At 45.6% G+C, this 13,768-nt stretch overlaps 1 protein-coding gene across 5 annotated transcripts in view; it reads right to left on the bottom strand.

Moving 5' to 3' along the window:
- LOC147614124 (COP9 signalosome complex subunit 7-like) overlaps positions 1–13,768 on the bottom strand; it is a 94,043-nt gene that overhangs the window by 13,693 nt on the left and 66,582 nt on the right. For all 5 annotated transcript variants that reach the window (XR_015263069.1, XM_086780657.1, XM_086780659.1 and 2 more), the window contains exon 5: positions 9,009–9,053. Coding sequence is in view for 4 of the 5 variants with exons in the window: in XM_086780657.1 (XP_086636783.1) it covers positions 9,009–9,053 (45 nt within the window). In the remaining variant the exon portion in view is untranslated. The remainder of the gene's footprint in view (positions 1–9,008; positions 9,054–13,768) is intronic.

The raw sequence follows: 13,768 nt of genomic DNA, 5'->3' as shown, positions 1-13,768 counted from the left end.
TAAGAGACTTGGATATTGCTTTTGCCCAGGTGCACACAACCATTGCAAGGTCACAAGACAAGCATAAAAAGGCTGCCGACAAGCATAGAAGGCAATTGGATGTTAAAGAGAATGATTGGGTATTGCTGAAATTTGAGAAAGCAAGACTTGCAAAGAGGCCTGGCAAAGAGGGCGCATATCCTAAGCTTGCAACCAGGTACTATGGGCCTTTTCGAGTGATCGAGAAGATCAATGAAGTGGCTTTCAGATTGTCATTACCTAGTCATTGCCACATACACAATGCTTTTCATGTGAGTCTCCTTCGCAAGTATGTAGGACCGGAGCCCAGTGAAACAGTCATTGAGAATCCACCAGAAGTGGATGAGCTTGAGGAGATCTTGCAGCCAAAGTAGATTGTGTATCACAAGAAACGCAAGCTTGCTGTGCAGGCAAAGTTGTGAGACCTTACCTTGTGAAGTTTAAGAACTATCTTTTCATTGATGCTAAATGGGTAGATGAAGAGTTCTTCAGAGATTGCCCGCATGTGCTTCAGACATTTTGGATGCTTTTCAGTTGCGGACAACTGTTTAGAAGCCAAGGGGATGTCACCATTTGGCCACCCAATTGGTCCACCCGTGCTTTCTCATCATGTATGTACATTGAACTGGTGTCCATGGCAGTTGTATATGCCGAGGATTGATGCCACTCATGTGATACTGTGGACTTGGCTTTCCGTTGGGACTTGTGCCTCTGTGTACATGCCCGGAAATGCCTGGTGGATTGGTGTTCCATTGGGTCTAGTACTTCGTGTACTTGCCTAGAGAAGGTCTATTTTGGTATAGTCTCATGAACGGGGATTGTCCATACCAATGCTGCATTGCATAGCATCTTTATGTGTTTGCTTGTAATTGAAATTGCATGCTGTTTTCATGCTTACTTGACCAATGTGTAGTTCCGGGTAAGGAGACGCCCGTCCGCGAACCGTGCATGTGAAACTGTCTGCTGACATGGTTATGTGGCATGTGACAGGTGGTAAGTATTGGTCATAAACCTAGCCTTAGGAGTTGGAATTTTCTTACGGTTAGAAGTTATCTGAAGAAAATCCTTGGAATCAAAGTTAGAAATAAACCGAATTTATAAGTGAGTGTGTACACACTTCATTAAGTTTTGGGCGACCAAAACTCACTTATAAATTATGACCAGCCCGGTGTTCACACACACTGATGTCCCGAGGTTTACATAACCCAATGTCCACCGCCCAGACCTTATCCCCTTTGTACAAAGGGAGTAACCAGCCATGTGTCCACTCTAGTTTGCTCCACAAACCACCTGCCTGCCACCTACACTAGACAACTCACCACCTCACTCCTCTCTCTAGAGATTGGCGCCTCCTTCATGAGCGCTGTTGGGCTGCAATTTCTGCACTTTCTCCTTCCCAACTCCATTTCCAAGCTTGCGAAGGTGTTTCTCAAGCTTCCAAGAGTGTTTCCTGATGCTAATCACTCTCCTACACACTGCCAATTACTGAAATCCAGTAAAACAGCTCTCTTTATTGCTGTAATTTCTGGTCTTTTTGCTGAAAACCTAATTTCAGCCCTCCTTTTTCAAGTTGAACCATAGGGGACAACTCACCACCTCACTCCTCCTCCTCTCTCTAGAGATTGGCGCCTCCTTCATGAGGGCTGTTGGGCTGCATTTTCTGCACTTTCTCCTTTCCAACTCCATTTCCAAGCTTGCTAAGGTGTTTCTCAAGCTTCCAAGCGTGTTTCCGGATGCTAATCAGACTCCTACACACTCCCAATGACTGAAATTCAGCAAAACAGCTCTCTTTGCTGTAAATTTTAGTCTTTTTGCTGAAAACCCTAATTTCAGCCCTTCTTTTTCAAGTTGAACCATAGGGGAAGCTTTCCCAAGGTTCCCTTCATCCTCTTGAAGACTTTTGTCATGAAGAAATGCGACAAATCGAAGATCTCATCATTCCAAGGACTTCCATCGCGAACACTTCCGCTGTCATCGACTCTACTTGCAATTGGTTAGCTTTTATGCTTAAATATGGAAGCAAGTAGCTAAAAGGAGGAACCGGATTACAAGATCACATACCCTGTGTAGTGGTCTCTTGTCCTACGTACTCTCTTGCAGATTGTTGCTACCATGTGTTGGTGGAACAATAGAGAGTAGATGGTAGGAAACAGGGGCACTTGAGAGCGTAGTGTGGATTGCAAGTCTAAATCAACAACCACTTGTTTGCAATACTGTATTCATACGCATTGATATGAAAATCTGGTCAGAAATGCCCATGACACTATGTACTTGATTCTCCCAAGATCAATATACTTTATTTGAGGGAGGGGTCGGCCGTTCCGGCTCATTGTGTGTCTCTTGTCAATTCAACAAGTTACTTCTTGTATTAGAGCAAGTGTCCATCAAATCTTAGTGTATTTAAGTGTATTGATTAGCATTGTGTTCAACCAAATTACACCTTGTATCGCACATGGGCTAAATAATTTGCTGAAGGACATTGGGGATTTGCCATGGGTGGCACCTGTACTTGGAAAAGAAAGAGAGTTCACTCGTCACCACTATATTTTCTCAGAGTTCAAAAAGAGGTCTCTCCAAAAGGATATCTTAAAATACTATGAAACTCGCTTTGCCTACAATTTTATTATGCTGGAGAGACTTCAAAATGTGAAAGATGTTTTGAAACAACTTGCGGTGAGTGATCAATGGATTTGATTGGTCCACCTCTCGTTCAGTTATAGGTAGATCATGCTATAGTAATGTGATTCAAGATGCATTTTGGACTGATGTGGTCCAACTTAATGTTGTGTGAAGCCCATCATTCACATGTTAAAGATTGCAGACAGCAAGCATCCTTGCATTGGCAAGGTTTATGAGAGCATGAACAAGATGATAGAGTACATTAGAGAAGTGGAGCCTCATGAGGAAAGGCAAGAGGAGTTGAAAGCACTTTCCCAAACTCAACGGGATAACTATCATTCACGGTTTCACCCTTGCATGCAACTGGTTTTGTGCTAGATCCAAAGCTCCAAGGGTGCGGCCAAGAGACTCATGAGAAGGTCCATGGTTGTATCTCGTGCCGGTACGAATCCATTCGTGCCATGCGGTATGATACGATATCGTACAGTACGGTCCCCCCCCCCCACCACCACCACCACCACCTTGAGAAAAAAATGCCAAATGCTTTTCGGATGTTTTTATCACCCAAAAACCATTAAAACAGGTTTTATATCAATTTTCTTGCGAGAAAGAGCTTTTCCATGGTTTTCTTCATGGACAAGGCTATAGGAGTTGTGGAGATTACTCATGGGATGAGTGAGTGTTTCTTGGACTCGGACATAGAGCTTGGACATGGAGAACTTGGGCATAGAGCTTGGACATGGAACATGAAGCTTGGACATAAACATGGAACTTGGACATATAGGTTGGGCATGAAGCTTGGACATGAACATGGAACTTGGTTATGGAACTTGGACTTGGATTTGGGTCCAAACTTGGATTTGGATCTCAACTTGGATTTGGACTTGGATCTAGACATAGACTTGGATTTGGATCTGAAACTTGGACTTGGACTTGGATCTGGACTTGAATTTGGACTTGGACTTGGACTTGGATTTGGATTTGGATTCATTGGACTTGGATTCATTGGATTTGGATTTGGTACTAGCCTGGTGAGAGATACGTGTGGGTCATCCCTGTGGTGTGCCCAGCATCAGAGATCTTGTGCCTCGACATTGACATCGATATCTGTCAAAACCCCATAAGATCACCTTGTAGAACGCTCCATGCACAAGACTCGAAACCTGCAAACAAACCAAGCAACCGAAGGGGGTGCAGGCCTGACTCACCTCCCAACCGTGACAGCCGTTGGCAAGCCCACAAGTCTTGGCTACCCACTGAGCCACGAGCTAAGCTAACTAGATGGACGTACTGACCAATCTCACTCTCGTGACGTCCCATACCGCCACAAAGCTACTCTCGCAGGCCTCGAGACTACTACCGGCCTCGATTGCATAAAGCAGGTGCACGTCTGCACTAGATCTAGGCTCCTGACCATAGAGCTCTCACAAAGACACACGAGACTCTACGAACTAATGACTAACCTTGGCCACCCTTTTATAGGCTCTTGGCCAGTCATCGGGCGTCCACACTTGGGCGCCTGCCCGTCCATACTTGGGTGCCCGCCTGTTAGTCTATCCCGAACTCAGCTTGCCAATCAACCTGCCTAGCTCCAAGCTTCCCCAAACTTCAAAGCTAGTCTTATGTGCGTGTAGCACATGGTAGATACACACTGTGCACATGACATACTCCCCTTCCTCTAAGAGCTCACTCCTGAGCTCACTAAAAAGCCAAGGTAATCCCTCTGAAGGGTAGACAGCCGTGGGCAAGCCCACAAGTATTGGTTGTCCCCACCGAGCCACGAGGTGAGCTAACTAGATGGACATACCAACCAATCTCACCCTCGTGACATCCCATACTGCCACGAAGCTACCCTCGCGGGCCTCGAGACTACTACCGGCCTTTGCTGCATAAAGCAGGTGCACGTCTACACTAGATCCAGGCTCCTGACCATAGAGCTCTCACAAAGACACGCGAGACTCTACGAACTAATGACTAACCTTGGCCACCCTTTTATAGGCTCTTGGCCGGTCATCGGGCATCCACACTTGGGCACCCGCCCGTTCATACTTGGGTGCCCGCCCGTTAGTCTATCCTTAACTCAACTCGCCAATCAGCCTGCCTAGCTCCAAGCTTCCCCAAACCTCCAAGCTAGTCTTGTGTGCGTGTAGCACACGGTACATACTCACTGTGCACATGACAATATCCTACATCGACATATGTGTTTATTTTGTATTAATTGATTGTATTGATCCTGGCCAGCATGTCCGTGGATTGTTCTTGAATAAATTCCTGCAAGGGGGCGGGGCTTGTTTCCCACTCAATGTGGTGTACTATGCAAGATCCCCATTCCCTTTTCTCTCTCTCCCCTCTCTCTCTATCTCTTGGACACGTGGTTGAGTCTATCACTGTACGCCCCACTGGGCTTACATGTACCTTGGTTCCTTATCATTTAGATATGGACGGGTTTACACCTCGTCTACGTGCACATATCTCTCAAAAAGCTCAGTAGCTTGAGTTTCAGGTTCAGAAGGCAACATTCCAGTAGGCCACTGGCCAAGGGCTTATTATAGCCGTAAGTTAAATAGCACCGAAAAGAATTATTCGGTCTATGACAAAGAGCTTTTAGGGGTGACGATAGTGCTTAAACATTGGAAACATTTCCTTTACGGGAGAGATTTCACAGTTAAGACAAATCACCATGCACTTAAAGGGTTGCAAACCATGCCGGGTGCCCAATGCCCAATGGAGTGACAGGCAATCCACATGGAATCAATTGTTCTAACAATTTGGGGGAATGATTGAATACGTCCCTGGTAAGAATAACCCAGTTGCCGATGCTCTCATTCGTAAAGGCACGATTCAAACATTGCAAGAGTCCACTATGCAAGGAATTCAAGGAAAAGACTTGGAAAGCATGAAGGCATAGTATCCAGATTCGGAAGAATATGGGACTCAGTATTAGTTGGCCCTCAATTTAGAACCAAGCCACTATAGTATACAGGATGGCTGGTTGTTGTTCAAGAACCGCCCATGTGTACTCCAAGAAAAGCGCCAAGTCCTTCTCCATGATGCCCATGATTCTCTTGTCTCGGTGGTCATAGAGCTAATCTACAGTACCCTAGAGAAGTTAGAGAGGTCATTTTATTGGCCCAAAATGCGACGAGATGTCTACCAATAGATCCAAGCATGCCGGATATGTCAAAAAGTAAAAATTCCACAAATGAAACACCTTATACAAGCCATTGCATCATATTCCAGAAGTGACTATAGCATAACACCTTCAAGGGTCCTTGACTAAACACCTTTTATCTACAAATTCAACTACCAAACCTTAATAGGTTATGGCCGAGACAGAGTAGATTTTTCTTTATCCCTAGAACATACAATACATTTGTCATGCATACATTTGCACCATTGGTTGCAACAAACATGACCTTGCCTATCCCTTTCACTGGATTAGTAGAATGATCTGCACACAATAAAGATGAGATGACGAAACATATTGGCCTTCTCAGGACAGCTTGACCCAAGTGTGAAATAGCAGAAGTGATGGCTTGAAGCACCATATCAAAATACCAAATTACATCCTTACTGTGGGATGCAATCAAAGACATATCCTATTCTGTAGCACTTGGTGTGTCACTAGTGCATGTGACCAAAAATGTCCACGCCTCATGAATTACATTAGCAAACTGCTATTCTTAATACTGCATTACCCGCATCTTTCTTCTTCTCTTTTGCCATCCGTTTTCTACATTCATTTATGTAGTGGCCAGGCTTAGGACAATAGTGACATTTGCCCTTCTTTTTGGGCTTGCTAGCATCCCCTTTTTCAGATGTATCACCTCTAGAAGAGGGCTGTCCATGACCAGCCTTATTGGACTGGTGTCCTCCATGCTTGAAGCTCTTTGCTTTCCCTTTGTCCTTGGTTGAAAATGCCCTGTCACCACCAGGGTTGCTTGATAGATTTGCTCTTGTTTGTTCTTCCTGCAAGAGCGAACCCACCAAGTCTTCAAAAGTGACACGTTCACCACCTCTTCTCATAGAGAGATTGAGAGAGGTGTGAAAGCCTAAATATGAGGGAGGCAAAGAATGCAAAGTACCGGTGACCATCTATTTGTCTAGGATAACCTCATCAATGTTCAGCAATTGTTCCTGTGCAAATCTTTCACTTTGGTGAGGTAATCTGACATAGAGTCACCCTCATCCATAGAAAGAGTATCGAATTGCCTCTTCAAGTAAGCAACCCTTGCCTCGTTACGTGTACATTGCTTCCAAAGTGTCCCTTGCAAGCTTTGTTGTCTTGCAGGACCGAATGTGCTAAATGATAGACCTTTTGAGAGAAAAGGCTATCAAAGAGATGGCATGTGCATCCCTGGAATCCCATATTTTCTGCTCTTGTATAGGAGCAAGATGTTCTACCTTAGCTCATGGGGCTCTTTGAGCAGCTCCCCTTTGAGGTGTTGTTGGCTGCAAGGTAGGTGGGTGTGTGTCATCACCACACAATGCCCCAAAGCCCTTTGGCTACCAACAAATTCCAAATCATGAAACTCAACAAGGAGTAGTTTCATCCATTTAGTTTATCCTCCTGGGTTAGCACACCAAATAGATCTATCGCATTTTGAACCGTGATGTCAGATTCCACACTTTAATACCTATAGGCAAATCAAAAAGCACGTATGTGCATTGCCATGCAATCTAATGTTCCTGTGCAAACTTTCTGCCTGCAAAAATGCCAACCTCAAGCAAGATTATTCTAGCTGTTTTTTGCATACAATTTTGACTTCAATTTGTGCTGAATTACATGAATTTCAGAAAAGCCCCAGAAGTTGTATACAGTGTTCGTATGGATTTGAGAAAAGCCCCAAAAGTTGTCACTTTGTACTGTTGCACCTGCAAGCTTAAAGCATTATGAAATGACTAGATTCAAAGTGCATACCTGCATACGGCGACAATCAAGTCCGGTAGGTACAGCAGTAGGTTGGGTAGGCACAAGCAACTACAGCTAGTTGGAACAACAAGCAACGGCGATGGCGAACAGAGATGGCGGAGCTACTACAGGCCCTGGTCATGGAGATGGGGCGACGGCGAGGGCACGGAACAGCCACAACACCAACGGAACGAAAGTGAAGGAGCCAACGGTGAGGCACGGCACTCTGACCTGAGACGGACGGACGACAACAGCAAGTCGGATGTAATGAAGGCCGGAACAGCAACGGCAACGGAGGGAAGGCCCCAAAAAAACAAGCAAACGAGGCCCCTGCCACGTAAACCACAACTTCAAAGTGGGCAAGGCGCCGCCCGCTTTGCTTGCAGCTCAATGGGCGGCGGCGGTTCAGTGCGCACTAGCGCCGCCAAGGGGGGGCTGAGTGAAGGGGAAATAAGCGAGCAGAGGGTCGGCCACTACAGCAATCGCAGGCGCACAGAGTTCGTCCCCACACAGTTTCGCGGGCAGGTCCAAGCGGTTTCACGGGCGCCTCCCTCCAGGAGAGACCAGCTCTGATACCAAATGTTGGACAGCCACAGCGAGAGAGAGAGAGAGAGAGAGAGAGAGAGAGAGAGAGAGAGAGTGTTAGGGTTTCAGCTCACAGCCAAAACACAAATGGAGATAGACAGAGTACACAAAAGATGAGAGTGAGAATCCGTGAAGGTGATGGAGTCAACAATTATATGAAAGTACAAAGCAATAGATAGTGTCCTTTCACACTAAATATCCAAGTGGGAAATCAAAAATCACATGGGAAAAAGTGCCTTTGGTTAGGTCTTGTTCACACATAGCACTACCATAAGTGTGCATTTGCCTTCACCCTATGCTGGATATCCTAGATGCATGAGGATGATACCCCACACATGATCTTCCTCATGTACCACCATGATATGGAGAGACATTTTTCACATGTATCTAGATATGTCTTTTGTCATCATCATTGCACATGTAGCTAGTTGTCTATGTTTTTCGTTCTTTTCCATGATTGAGTTATCCCATGGAACTATCGTAACACTTTGTTGGGTCTCTCGGTCTTTTGAAGACTCCGCCAATCATAACCGCGGCTTTGACATCTTATCTAAGAAGAAACGCTAGACATTGTCTTTCTCCTGAATACATGCTCTTAAGCATTATGGTTTTCCTAGCAATGTATCTTTAACTTTCAACACTTGTCTATAAACTTTCAATGTTCTACTTCTTGTCTTTTGCTTAATGTAAAGCTATACACCCACTTACAACTCAATAAACCAAATTGCACCATTTAATCATACATCCATCTACAAGCATTAATATTATATATCCAAGGCTCAAGCACATAAATGGACACACTCAATGAAACACATTTCATTAGCCACAACAAGAGTGCACACAAGGTTTGAGTAGAAAAAAAGCTTTAAATTACCTCAAAATAGCGACGACGCTGATCCAGCTTGCCTTTGACTATACCCTGCAAACAAATTATGGTCAGCCTCTTTGAAAAGGGTCTTCATCAGTCACATGGGAAGCCCATCATTAAACTTAGTAACCAACAAGACTTCATATGTCATCATATACCGCAAACACCCACACATCTGGGGATGTTTTTATTAAAAAAATACATAAAAGTTACATCCATGAACAATAAGCTATGTCATCATTACAGATTGAAAAAAACAAAAAATAGAAGTGCCCCAACGCAAGGCTTCAGGAAGAGCAAAGGAATCCAAACCACCAAATGGTGATAGTGTGATGAAACAAGTACTCGCAACAGCAAGTATCAGAATGGAATCGCCTAGGGTTGAGGAGCAACCCAAGACTGAGAGCATTGATCCAAGTGGAGGAGGATGAGTCTAGTCTATTAGTTTCCATGAAGCTTTCAAAGAGTCTTTCCGAGTCCGATACAAAGGAGAATGAGGCTGTATATCTTGTGGAAGATCCAGTAACCAAGCCATGTAAGGAGCTGAGCCTAGTGATGGACCAGAACAAAAGTGGAGCAAAGGTGCGTGATTGGCACCAGTGCTCTTAAGTTTAGCAAGGCCTAATACATGGTTTCAAGTACATCCCAAGCTCCCCGTGAGGTCTTGCAAGACCAGATATGCGGTATGATTGATCACTTTACCAACAAAGCAATCAAAGCCATCGCTTGGGCATTGCGAGTATCCAATCTCTTCTACACTTGTGAGGGAGAAGTGAGTACTCCAGCTTGTTGAGCACCACGGCCAGGCGTGTTAGGTGCTATGTCAACAGGGCGTATATCTTCACTTGACACATAGCCCCATAATCCTTTGGCCACAAGAAGATTTCGGACCATGAAACTCCAAAGGGAGCAATTACTGCCATCCGATTTGTCCTCTTGGGACAAAACCCCGAATATATCGGTCGAATTTCCAGCCATTTGCTGAAATCTCTTTACCAAGAGATATGCAAACACGTGCAACCAAATATGCTGTAAAAAGCACCTGCAAGCAAAATCCCAAACGCACCGGAGTGCAATGCCAAGCAACCACAAAGTCCTGTGCAAATGTTTTGCCCCGAATACAAGGTTGTAGATAATTCCAATGCTGAAAATCCTCAAATTTCTGAGCACCAATGGGCTGATTTATGTGTCAATTGCACATAATTCACAAAAGCCCCAAAATCTGTGTACCAATGAGCTTTAATTGTGCGATTAAGCACTGATTTTAGGAAAGCCCCAAATTTATGTGTCTTGTAACTGCAATTGTGCAATTAAGCACAGATTTTGAAAAATCCCCAAATTTTCTCTGAGTCCTGCACCCAAATGTTGCCCTGCACTGCACATCTGCCTGCACCTAATTTTTGCAATGAAGCTAGAATTTCACAAAAGCCCCATGAATTCAACCAAACGGCAGGAATTGCCAGTAGCAAGTTCAGATGGCGCAGGGCAACAGTACTATGGCACTGCAGACGGCGATGGGCAACTTCTCAGGAAAAACCGGCGGGAGCCGGCTACTGTCGATGAGAATATGCAGGCGGGAGCTGCTTCTGGTGTCAAGGGTGCTACAAACGGCGGCGGCAGCGCACGTGGGAGTTGCAGACGGCATCGAAGGCGGGGTGCAGACAGAGCCGGAGAGCGCGACGAGGATGACGGAGCCAACACCGAACGGGGAGGGTTGCCAGACAGAACCAAGATGGCGACGAAATGAAGACCAATTTTCTCGCAAAAATGTGGCCTCTGCCATGTAAGCCACAAGTGTGGCGGGGCTCAGCCACTCGCCGCCCACTATGGAGGTTGGGCGATATGGAGCCCTCGGCACTAGCGCCGCCCAGACTACAGGCGAAAACGGACGGAGTAACACCGAGTAGGTGGCGAGATGGAAGCGCTCGAAAATCGACGAAACAGGCGACGGCCGGCGACAGAAGTGCAAACGGCGGCGATGGACGGAATGTTCGTGAACAAACCTGTGCGTGTAGAAGGCAACCTTGCTCTGATACCATTGTTAGGGTTAGGGTTCCACACAAACAGAGGCACACACAAAGAATGAACAGCAGCAAGAACACTCAAGAGAGATTGTAAGTGAAAACCCCTTGTGGGCACTGCTCATGGAAAAACCCCTTGCATAGCATTTGCATACTCTTTGCATCGCATTCTGTTTTTGTGTTTGGGATGCTTGTATGAATGAAAACCCAAAAGGGCATTCATGCATGTGAAAACCTCTTGCATTGTGGCATTGATCCAGTATAGCCCAAACCCAAAAGACTCTACCAAACACGAAGAGCACATGATATACACCGGCAACAACCAACCCCACATACTTCTTCATGCTCCTCTTCACCCACTTACCATCTTCCTCATCTTCTTTCATGGTCCCCTTTTGGCCTGAGAGGGAAGCAAAACCCACTTGAAGTCTTGCCCAAAGTTGAAGTGCCAAAATCAGCCCTAAACCCATGGCTTCCATGTACTTTGCCTCATAGATCTCCACAAGAAGCATGGCCTCCTTGATGGTTCCGGGTCTTTGAGCATCCACATCAACCTTAATGTTGTTTTATAGCCCTTTGATGAACTTTCTCAATTTGTACTCCTCACTCAAGCCTTCCACATGAAGTGAGAACTTCATGAACTTTGAGCATCCACATCAACCTTAATGTTGTTTTATAGCCCTTTGATGAACTTTCTCAATTTGTACTCCTCACTCAAGCCTTCCACATGAAGTGAGAACTTCATGAACTTGTGCGCAATGCGCATAATCCTTGACATTGCCCATTTGAGTGAGATCATCCCATTTCAACACCATCCTTGATCTATTACGGATTGAAACAAAGGTTCTCCTCATCTCATTCTTGAAATCTCCCCAAGTAGTGATCAATTAGCCATGAGCATTCAAGTGACACTACCACGCATGGGCATAACCTTCTAGATGCAAAGTAGAAGCGAAGGCTCGCCTCAGGGACAACGGTGGCACTGCGTGAAGATGTGAGGGCTGCGCGTGCAGTGCTGCACAAGATCAGTGTTGTGCAGAGCAAGGCGGCAGCCTGGATGGTGTGGAAGATGAAGCAGCACCGCGCAGAGCAAGTACAGCAAAGGCAATGCTGAAGATAGATGATGAACTAAAGTGTTCAACCGAGCAACTACAATGATGTGCCGCAAAGGTAGCACGCTGGCTGATTGATTGCGTTGATTGATGTCCAATGATTCAGGCAGCTGCAGAGGTAATGTCGGCTGCTGAAGTTGGTTTTTGTTGATTATATGTTGTGTTTTGCTGAATTATGAAGCACTCTTTATATTTGTGGTTGGGCTGCTGGTCGGTGTAACGGGAGGCGGACGCGTGTATTGGAATCGTATAAATGTGAACAAGATTCTGAGCACTTAACACTTGAGCATTACAACCACAAAGCTGAAAATGACAGTACACCACATAAAGGGGCCGATGATAGGCTGACCCCCCCCCTTTAGGTTATATTACCAAAAGAGTCTGCAAAGTACAAGATTACGGGTGCCTGGGGATTCACCACCAGCCTGCACCTGATTCTTCCAAATACATTATGAATGAATACATTTCAAACAAGAGAATCTGTAGGTACATCCGCCCTACACACAGGTACATCCGCCCTGCACAAGCCTCTTCACAGGTACATCCGCCCTGCACAAGAGTATCACAATCCTCACAGGTACTCCGCCCTGCACAAGATGTAAATGGATCTTTTGGCCCTGTTTCCACGCCAGAAACTGATCCAGGAACCTGTGTTCTCCGCGAGCAAGTGTCCCCAATGCTTGCCCTAAGCACCTGCTATACCAGGAATCCTTGAGACACATCCATGCTCACATATTCCATTGCTGTCCGGCCTGTTTTGTGCAATAACCAGTCCAAAACAGCAACTTTCTGTCGCGATAAATCCACCTGTAAAGGGTCCTACAGCCCTGTGGAGGTCCCTAGAGCTGTCCTGTACTGTCCAAGTTGACTTTGGACACCTGTAACCAGCCCAAAACTCGCAATAACCAGAGGTTGCAGGTCTGAAATTTACCAACCAGCCCTTTAGAAGAGTGTGGGGATCGTTGTCCAAGCTTGTGTGAGTCCGGGAAGCAAGCAACCAGCCCTGTAGCAACTCCCAAAGCTCCAACCAGCTCTCCAATATGTTGAATAATGAGTAAAACAGCCCAAAAGGGCCTCTTGAGGGAGGCACCTTTTTCAGGTGCCACGTCAGGGGCCTGGTGGGTACACATGCTGGCTGACATGTGTCCCCATAAGGTGTCCAGGTAGGTGTCCAGCCCATAGTGCTCCATTTGTCCTGTGTCTATAAGTTTAGGTCCAACCAAATAGGAAATGGCCATAAGCTGTCCGGACTTCATTAATTTTGGTCCAACCAAATGCGAACGCATTATAAGTTGTCCGGCCACTTATTAATGAGTGTGGACCTGCAAACCAATAAACCGTAGTAGTAAATGAAGTAAGCTGTAAATTGAGTGTGGACGCACTTACCACCTGCAAAACCCATAAGCCCACAGTTTTAGGCCCAAACAAGAGTGCACACACGTGTCCACAAGGTGCCCGGGCGTCCCCGGTCCCTCGGACTTCACAAGCCAAAATAACAAGCATTGTCCAGGCAGCAAGACAATGTCACACAAAGTAAAATAAAGTTATGGCACGCATCATTTATGCATTGTGCACATGTAAACTTGGAGAACCACCTATCATCATTCTTGTACTTAAAAATATTCCGCGTGCC

The sequence above is a fragment of the Cibotium barometz genome, chromosome 42, assembly GCF_041138505.1.
Source record: "Cibotium barometz isolate CiBa-2024 chromosome 42, ASM4113850v1, whole genome shotgun sequence".
In the NCBI taxonomy this organism is placed as follows: domain Eukaryota; kingdom Viridiplantae; phylum Streptophyta; class Polypodiopsida; order Cyatheales; family Cibotiaceae; genus Cibotium; species Cibotium barometz.
The sequence above is the reverse complement of the archived record's forward strand: the minus strand, read 5'-3'. Positions and strand labels throughout refer to the sequence as shown.